The sequence below is a fragment of the Cibotium barometz genome, chromosome 23 (genome assembly GCF_041138505.1).
Source record: "Cibotium barometz isolate CiBa-2024 chromosome 23, ASM4113850v1, whole genome shotgun sequence".
Lineage (NCBI taxonomy): Eukaryota > Viridiplantae > Streptophyta > Polypodiopsida > Cyatheales > Cibotiaceae > Cibotium > Cibotium barometz.
The window spans coordinates 44,623,810-44,634,015 of record NC_141068.1 but is presented as its reverse complement, the minus strand read 5'-3'; the positions used below and the strand labels follow the sequence as shown (position 1 = coordinate 44,634,015).

At 44.0% G+C, this 10,206-nt stretch overlaps 1 protein-coding gene across 1 annotated transcript; it reads right to left on the bottom strand.

The window, feature by feature from the left end:
* Positions 1 to 1,343: 1,343 nt before the first annotated feature.
* On the bottom strand, positions 1,344 to 9,577 carry LOC147625992 (NADH-ubiquinone oxidoreductase). The gene is made up of 2 exons (XM_086817882.1): positions 9,252 to 9,577; positions 1,344 to 1,529 (listed from the first exon to the last, which is right to left on the bottom strand). Exon 1 carries the CDS (start codon positions 9,514 to 9,516, stop codon positions 9,265 to 9,267), a length of 252 nt encoding a protein of 83 aa, XP_086674008.1. The 5' UTR covers positions 9,517 to 9,577; the 3' UTR covers positions 1,344 to 1,529; positions 9,252 to 9,264.
* Between the last annotated feature and the right edge of the window lie 629 nt (positions 9,578 to 10,206).

Below are 10,206 nucleotides of genomic sequence, written 5' to 3'. Positions count from 1 at the left end.
TCTCTCTCTCTCTCTCTCTCTCTCTCTCGCAAAGCTGTCACTAACCCTAAAACTCTGCCAAGCCCATTGCAACTATGGCAAAGGGCTCACTATGTGCTCTTGCTCGCAGAGGAGGCAAGGGAGGATTGCTGTTTCTTGCCGAGGCCTGCTCTGTCTGTCTGTCTCAACCTCTGTCAGTGTCGAGATGGAGGGTGGGGAACCGACCCAGAGTGTAAAGGTTTAAACTTTAGACTGGATTTATTCTAAGGTTCACACTTCAAAAATTAAATGGCAGGCACTATTTAATGCACATCAATCTAGTTTCCCAATTTTGAAAGTCTAATGTAAGTTCTGTTTTCGCCCAATGTGTGAGCTATAAGTGAAACGTGCCAGTCTCAACTCGTGTCTATTTGAGTCCACGTTTAACCACTTTAAAGACATTCATGATTTTAAATTCAAAAAAAGAAAATTTTAAAGCTACTGGTTATAAACATTACTTGTCATGCAGAAAAAGGAAATGAGCATTGCAAGAACCAAGCATAAGAAAAAGATTTATCTTCTTTCACTCCAAATGAAGAATATTTTCTTTAGTAACTGGAGACAGTAAGACCTTTTAATTACCTAGAGATGGCTCACATTTCTGCATCAGCAAGAATTCACTGAGCTCACCATGTTACTTGGGTCCTATGGGTACAGATAGCTTCCTATGGAACTCCAAGAGTATGATCGGGTGCATGCTTGTTACAAGACGCTGGTAGTGCAATATGCATTCAAGAAATGTTCATTTTAGTGGCAATAGGAGGCTGCCTATTTAACCGACTTCACTAAAACCGGGCACCTTCACAATGCCTCACAGAGTGTTCCTAGCGGGATGTAGTAAGGCATCCAATCGAAAACCACATGCTCTTGCCATTCAAGGACAAACGGATACTGTCATTGTATTTTGACCAGATTTTCTCCTGCGAATTGCAACATCGATGGAAACTTTATGGTTATGTTAGGGGTCTAGTGTTCTCAAGAAACAGTATTTACTTTGCACTCTTTATCCCTTCCCCACTCTCTGCTGCCCACCACCTTAAACTCACCCATTCAATTAACAGTTCATCTTTTCTCATGCAAGATTCTCTCACAAATATATATATATATGTGTGTGTGTGTGTGTGTGTGTGTGTACACACACACACACCATCCCCTAAAACAGCCCTCCTGTGACGAAATGTTTCAAGAAGTTCCCCACTAAAATGGAGAGCAAAAATATATTTGATGCAGCAGACACCCCTCTTGCACTGCAATAACTTCCAAGGGTTCACAGAAGCCACACAAAAAAAAAAACCACACAGAAAGAAGGTTAGTCACCGCACATATGAGAGAAGCTTCCTTTATTTGGTAGCTTATACCACATAATTGTCCGAACTCACTATTGTAGTCACAACCATCATCATCATCTACAATACAGAATCAAGAGAATTGAAAGAAGTATGAGTTCTCCCAGATAAACTCTTCTGCTGGAAACCCCTCAATTTTGCACCAACCTCGCTGATACTAAGCACCTGCAAGGTATAATAACAATCAATGTCATTATTCCAGAGCTAAAACAGAGAACAAAATTCTATTGACATATACTACTTACACATCTGTTGTATGCACAAATTAGTCTCCCATAAGCCCTTTGACAAGTGAGTGGAAAGCAGTATAATCACTAATGGCAACTTTTTATTAGCTTCCATCAAAAGGACTCAAGTTCATTAGCACAAACTTAGACACTTCAATTTAATCTAAACCATTTTGTACCCCTTCCCATCCAATGGTATGACATCACCTAATTCTTCTCAACTCGTGACACATAAATAGCTCCTCTTTAACTCACCTCCCATCCATGACTCGACCAAGGCATGATTCTTTTTTCCTGAAATCCCCATTTGGTATTCCCACAATTGGGGCTTCTATCACATGATTGGCCGATCCCCCCTTGCCTAATGGTTGCCATGTGACCAATTACACTTGTAAGTTTAGCCCCCCTTTTGAGCTTTCAACTCTAGACCTACAATTAACTCCCATACAATGGTATACCATCACCTGATTCTTTTCAACCCAATTCAACACAGGTGTGCATCCCTCATTCTAAAATAAGCCATTAGGTTATGTTTGTTACTTCGTCAATTAGAGACAACATTTCACGGATGACATGCAAATGGATCCTCTTCAATTCATCAGGCTTAGGGAAAATTGTGAGCCCTCATATGGAAGGGAGTGATTACCAAGGTTAGGTTAGGTGTAGCTGATTTGCCTTAACAAAAGAGGCTAGGCTAATGCTGATTATTGTCACTAATCATGGATTGTAACCTTCATTGAGTATTAGTTGATTATACGTTCATGCCCCCATGTCACATCCATGGCTTAGCCTGAAACAAGCTTGACCAGATCTTAATATTTCACTTAACTGAACGGATGCAAAAACAAAATCTGTGTATGTGCTGTACTACGTGCTCTGCACTCCACACTAGGGATGGAGAGTGTCCCCACCCCCCCCCCCCCCCCCTTTTTCCCCTCGTCTACTTCTGGTTTCTGTATTCCACAAGGGCAAGTTTTGATACAAAACTCTACAAGCCCTTGGTGAAACTTATCACCCATTGGTACATCCAAGACATGTGCACACTATCCCAGGGTGACGCTGGAGGCCGTACATGGGGCCCCTAGTGGGGAGAGATCCCTAACGTGGGAAGAGAGGGGAGGCATACTTATAAGTAATTATAGGGTTAAAAGCTTATGAAAGCAGTGGGGCTAATTATAAAGCTCACAAGCCTATATAAGTGAAAACTAGGCTCATAAGTTATTACGATCATCTAGTCGTCGGGGATGGCAGCATCTTCCCATTCCCATTCCCGTCCCATGTCACTCTATAGTCACAGGGAATGGCCATTGTCAATCTTTTCCATCCCCGTTCCCTGTCTCCATTTTGCATCCCATGTGACTATGATAAAAAGCTTTAATAATAATTAAACCTAAACTAATAAAGCCAGATGCACAAGAGACTACATCTTTGCAAGTACACGTTTTTCATTATAGTAATGGTCCTTTTATAGGAGACCCCCCCTTTACAAGGTGTGGCCATAAGTTGCCACATGTCAAGATGAGGTGCCAAGTGTCCACTGAGTAACACATCATTGCTTACATAAGTCCTTAAGGGGTTGTTGCCACATACAAAGAACCCACACATACTGGCGGTTGTTCACACACAGGAATTGCTTTATTTTAAGGCCTAGTTCACACTTATACAAGACTCCTTTTACATTGAATTTTCCCAACAAACCCTCCCTAAGGAGGTGTGAGCCGAAGATAGCCTGTGCTGGCCCAATCTGGTGCTGATAGAATGATGGCACCTATTGGATGTCAAGCTACATGAACAATCTCCAAACGTAGCCTCGAACAGGATTCTGCTTTTGCACCAAGCTTTAAATGTGCCATGAGTGAGGATGAGACCACGAACAGAGCTCTCCCAGAACAGACACTTCGTAGAAGAGTGGCAAGGGATGGAGACGTTGAAACATAAAGTGGATGACTTTCTTGCTCCATCACAAGCAAGGGAAGAGTAATACAAGAAGTGTGTGTATAGACTAAACAAACTAGATAAGCCTAAGACCCAATTGAATCACAAGAGCTTGAGAAGTCATGTGCATCCCGCACTTGGATGCCACGTGGACTTATCTGTACAAGCACGTGTAGGACTTGGAAAGGAAACTTGGAGTGGAAACTGGTCCCTTGTGAGCCCCAATCTGGGAGACGAGTCAGCCAGGGTTCCACTCTAAGCATCCAAGGTCAAATGTACAAGTCCCGTACATGGTTTTGGTCAGGTGTGCAAGTCCCGCACATGAAGCAATCCTAGTCCGTACTGTGAGTCACCCTCTAGAATGATGACACATGTTCGGGTGTTTGGTTTGTAGCCTGATACCAGGCATCTGAGTAGTTGCATTTAGAAGAAAGGGGCAGCCCTTTGGGCTACCCCACAAAAGGGTTTGTATCCCTTGCCTAAGAAAAGGGACAAGCCTTGTAGGCCACCTTTAGGGCCAAGAGGCCGCCCAACAGCCATCATGGCTGGGCATGCTGTCGGCCACGCCTAGAGGGGGGCCTGGGCAGCAAGGTGGCCAGCCCAATCGCTTGACCAGCTAGTTGGCCAGCCATAGAGGGCTGGCCAGCAGGCGGCCAACCAGATTGGGCAGCCTACGCAAGTTGGACAACATAGCAAACTGGCAGCCAGAGCAATAGGCAAAAGAGGCGCATATTACTAAGCATGAAATCAGGTCATGGAGTATTTTCCATCAGGCCGACCCTTATTTACACCCACCGATCAGCATAAAAGGTGCTATATAAGCATTGCCTAGAGTATCTTTTTAGTCATCTCATAATTCACAAAGTGCTAAAGCATTCCAAGGGCCATGTCACATGCACTCTGCACTATAGTGCATGGTGACAAGATGGCTCATCAACAATGCATCAGGACCCTTTAGGATATGAAAATGTCGTATGCTGTGGCCCCATTGTAATCCTCAATCCAGGATATGTCAAGCACGAGCTACGTAGGTCATTCCTCAGCCTTAGAGAGTCAGTTAGTTAGTCAATCAAGTCCCTTAACCCACTTGAAGAGAATCATTCATGCATGTAGAGTCAGTAGAAGCCTTAGGGTTTGCATCATATCATGGTCTGCATTTGCATAGCATTCATCCCCATGTGCATGTAAACCATTGTAGAAGCCTTAGAACTTTATTTAGCATTATTAGCATATTTATTAGCATTATTCAGCATTATTATCATATTATTCAGCATATTTATTAGCGTTATTCAGCATTATTATCATATTATTCAGCATTTATCACATTATTACAAGTTGTGTAGCATTTTATTATGCGCCAGCTCTGTAGCCAGCTGACCAGCCATATACTCCATATAAATGGCCAGCTCTATAGCCAGCCGACCAGCCATATACTCCATATAAATAGCATCATTTTGCATCTCATCATTCATCTCAGCATTCAGCCCTTTGGATCATCATCGCTTGAAGCATAGAAGCATTCAGCAGCATAAAACACATCATCAACAATCAGCCAAGGAAGAAGCACTTCAGTCCCTTGCGTTTCTCAGCCTACAGCAGATTTCGACACATGCATACATCATCGTTTGCTCCATCCTCCCGGGTGAAGGTATACGCAGCATATTCATGCATTCATCTTGCATATTCACAGCCTGGAACAATCCCAATTCATATTCATGCATTCATCCTGCATATTCATAGCCCGGAACAATCCCAATTCAGCCCATCTCTTAGCCACAATTTGCAGCCTCCCTACAGCCCCTTGGCAGAGTGCATTGGCCTTGAGATTGGACATCATTGGTGCTTCTACAGCCATGTAAAGTTCAGCCCTACTCTTGGTCTTCCGAAGGTCTTGTGTTTGGCTTATCTACAGTCCCAAGTCATTCTCTTCAAAGTAATAAAACAACTACTCCTAGCAATAGGAGGGGGCCCTTCAGTGGGTAATTTGGGACCCAATAAGGTGTACAGATCTCTCTCTCTCTCTCTCTCATCTCTTAAAGTGTGAAGTGATAAAGTGGATTGCTAAAGACTCGCAAAACTCAAGATAAAGAAGGCGGTGTGAGACTTTGTGTGACAAGATTCTACATCTCAAATAATTCCGTTGCATGTTACATTGGTATCAGATTTAGCTTGTCCACACACACAACATCCTAGCGTGAGAGCATACTTGGATGATCAAACTTCGCTACGGCACGACCACCAACTTCAGTAAAATCTCTACATAGGAGAGTACACATCAGCAAGAAGACGTCTCCCTCGAAGGAGTCCATGCTCTTCCACCAACAACAGATACCATAGCTCTACTCCGAGCACAAAACCAACTTCTCATGGAGGATCTCAAACTCTTGGAGGCTACCGCAGCAAAGCCCACTCCACCAGCTACCCCCGACTTCATCTTCCTATGGAACAACAAAGACGAGAGGATGAGGCTAGACGGTGGGAAGAAAAAAGCTGAAGCAAAAGCAAGAGAGCAACAAGAAAAAGCAAACAGACAAGACTATGAGGAAGCTCAATGCAGGCTTGAAGAAGGCTGCCGTCAAACTAACCTCGTAGCTCAGGAGAGCACTAACGAGAGCTCGATCGAGAGCGAATGATACTCGAACACAAGTGGAAAAAGGAGGCCATGCATCTGCAATTTCAACACACCCTCTGTTCAGTTTCTCCACCCATAGGTGCCACTAGCCAGACTCTCACGACATCAATGACCGTCATCCGAACTCAACCAAATTTTAGAAAGTATGATAGTAAGTGTGATCATTTAGCTGTTAATCAATTTATTCATCAGTTTATGTAACACGCGGAAGCTCTGGGAGTCTTCTTTCAGCACTAAACACTGTTGGAAACCATTTGATGCAAAACGCAGATATAGAGAGAGCGTAGAGAGAGAAAAGTGCTGGAAATTCAGTATATTGATATGGTACAAAAAGGTACTTCTACTACAGCCATAGGCTGCCTTACATAAAAGGTGGTAACACACCAAAATCTTCTACTATTGGGACCCACTCCCTAGTGGAGTGAATGACTCAATCTATGAGCACCCTTGCCTTTTTATATGGGTCTTGGACACCCTTTATGCTGGTCGGCCAGTCATAAGTGCATTAAATACTTTAACGCAGCCCCGACTGGATCTCCTCCTTGAGCATGATGCGCCTGCTACTGCCCCTATTTTCTGGTTCAGCCAACCACATCCATGAGGAGCCGACAGCCTTGTGTGCAGCCAGCAACACCTGTCCTGCAGCCGACAGCCATTTGATCTTCAGCTTTCTCTCCATGCCTGTCTCCAGTCTACACTGCCAAAAGTGCTCTGTGCTCTATCATTCTGGTTTTACCTGGTTCGTACTCTTTATCTGGCTGCCTCTTCTGGATTTAGCCCTGAAAATGTCCATGGCATCTATGATGCACATGGCATCCCCCTCTGCTAAACTTGATGACGGGATTCCAACCTGCTCTTGGATGACTGTCATCATCCCAATCCTGTCCTGAAGTCCCTCTGTCATCATCCATCCCTGGCAACTCTTTTTCTCTGAAAACCCGGCATGTTCTCCAAACCACTCTGTCTCTGACGAAGATCTATCCATCTGTTTTCCTCTAGTCCACAATCCATTCCTGCCCTGACTCTGAACACCGTCTTGGTCTTCATTCCTGAGAAATGAGTCTGGCACTCTCACATCACCCTTGGAGGATAATCCTCCCTTGGGACCGTCGCCCGAGAACCTATCTGGCTCACAGGACTACCACCCCCTTTGGCTTTGTGGACACCACCAACAAACCTCCTGAAGAATCAACCCGCCTTATTTATGTTTGATGATTGTGCAACTGATAACTTCATCTCTATACAAACGGCAGCTGCCTTGGGTATTGAGGCTGAGAACATGGAACCTCAGATTGAAGCAGAAGCTGCCTTTATTGGTAAAGAGGTGCAGATTACCCCACTAATAGAAAAGTTGCGCATACATATCTAGGGTTACCTTGATAATGAGCATTTCTTAGTTGCACCACTTAATGGATGTGAGGTATTGCTGGGCAAGCCATGGCATCATAGGCTTGAGCCCCGCAAAGAGTACAAGACAAACATGATTTCTTTTATGCATAGAGGCCGCATGCATTTCATTGATGCCGGCAAGAAAGGGGATTCCATCCCACTTGTATCTCACATCCAGATTAATAAAGCAATGAAAAAGAGTCTTTCTGCGTACTTGGCTTTTGTTCGTGATAGCATTGTACCAAATCAACAAAATGCGGATGCTATGACGTACGATAGGCTGAATTTTCTTCATGCATTCAACGATTGTTTTGCTGATGCATTGCCAGGTGAATTACCTCCCCAAAGGCCCGAGGATCATCGCATAGATCTTATGCCAGGCAGTTCTCCACCTAACAAACCCGCATACCGTGTGAGTGCCGCACAACAAGAAGAGATCATGAAGCAGGAAAATGAGCTTTTAGAGAAAGATTTGGTTCAGCCTAGTTCCTCACCTTATTGCTCTCCCGTGCTTCTTGTTCAAAAGAAAGACGGGTCATTCCGCATGTGTGTGGACTATAGAGCTTTAAATAAGCTTACTATCAAGAATAGATTTCCAATTCCGCGTATTGATGACATTTTGGATAAGCTTGATGGTTCGGCTTGTTTCAGCCGTCTTGATTTGAAAAATGGTTATCACCAAATACGAGTGGTGCCAGAAGATGTCCATAAAACTGCATTCAGGACAGCTTTTGTGCCTTTTGCCACCTTTAATCGTACGATGGATAGGATATTCCGACCCCATTGCAAATTCACAGGTGTATTCTTTGATGACATCTTGGTTTTCTCCAAGAATGAGCAGGAACATAGAGTGTTCGAAGAGTTACGGAAGCATAAACTTTTCATTAATGCCAAGAAAAGTGAGTTCTTTCTTTCCGAGATACATTATTTGGGTCACATTGTATCCAAGGATGGAGTAACAATGGATCCTGCAAAGATAGAAACCATTCGGAATTGGCCAGAATTGCAAAACGTACATCAACTACGTAGTTTTCTGGGATTATGTTTATATTATAGGCGTTTTATAAGGCATTTTGCTATAATAGCCACCCCTCTACATGATCTCACAAAGAAGGACTCCAAAAGAACAGGATGCCTTCTTGCAGCTCAAGCATGCTATCATATGTGGACCCGTATTGATTGTTCCTTGAGAGAGATTTCTTTTGGCCAAGCATGCGTAAAGACATTGAGGAATATGTACGTGCATGTATTACTTGCCAAAAGGTAAAGTTTGACAGGCAAAAACCTCCAGGTTTGCTTCAGCCATTGCCTATTCCCTTGTAACCTTGGGAAAGTATTACTATGGATTTTATTATGGACTTGCCTAGATCCCGGCATGGGAATGATGCTATTTGGACCATTGTGGACAGATTTAGCAAGCAAGCTCATTTCTTGCCCGTCAAAGAAACCATTAAAGTATATTCTTATTAGTTTTATTTGAGAGATTGATATAGGCATCCACCAGCGAGTGTGGAATTTAAACCCGAGTTTCCGCACGGAGAGTCCAAACCCTTGGCACTAGGCTCGATGCCATTAGGCATGTTCTTATCAGTTCAAAACGAAGCCCGCATGATTGATATCACACTGGAGTACTTTGAACTGATTAATGCTTACATTAAGAATGGCCTAATACTGTAAGAACTGCATAAACTGATACGGGCTTACATGGGAAAGATAATCATGGCAGTTTGTCATAAGGGTCGTGGCGGCCTTGGACGTTGCTCATCTTGAGGTCCAGGAGATACTTGAAGTTGTACTTGTCGGTGGTCCAGTAACCGTACGGCTTCACAGGGTGGGCCCAACCCTCCTTCACCTTCTCGCACTGGGCCTTCGTGGTCATCACGTGCTCCCTGATCTTGCGGTCGCGTTCCTCCGGGTCCTCCATGCTCTGCCGGATCACGTGCCCAAAAAACTCTGTGATGAACCCCATTTTTTTCCCCCGTTGCTCTCGCCAGTACCGAATTAATCAGGCAATTTAGGCGCTTTGTGGAGAATATGCTTTTTACAAATCGAATTTTCTGACGTTTGATAATGTATAGTCTCTCCTTTCACATGAAATCTTTGTGTAGAAATACTGAGAGGTCTAGGGGCACAAGGCTCTAAAGAGTCTCTACTTGGGTCACACGACTCTATAGGTAGGTTGGCTTGGGACACGCAGCTCTACAGATGGGTTTGGCTTGGGTCTCACATGGCTTTGGGTCTCTAGGCGTTTATGTGGAGGGGTCACACGGCCCTACTCAGGGGAGGTGGAGGACGAGGAGGACGAGGAGGAGGGGCACATAGAGGAAGTGGAGTGGTGGCTGTAGTTGTGTGAGAGAAGGAGGATTGGTGGGAGGAGAAGGAGGACGGGCGGGTAGAGGAGGTGGAGTGGTGGATGTAGGTGTCGACGAGAAGGAGGATTGGCAAGAGCAGACCTTATAATGGTTGTTGGCAAATTAGCATATAAAATTACTAAGCAAGCACAAAAATGTGAATACGCAAGCATGAAAATGTGAATTGATTAGATAGGTTGTTTCACACTTTTGACAATTTAACCTTAGCAAAAAATCATTCATGGAAAAGCCACATCACAAATGTCGAGGTAGAAAATTTACTTTCAGTTTCCAAGGTTCGACCTAGC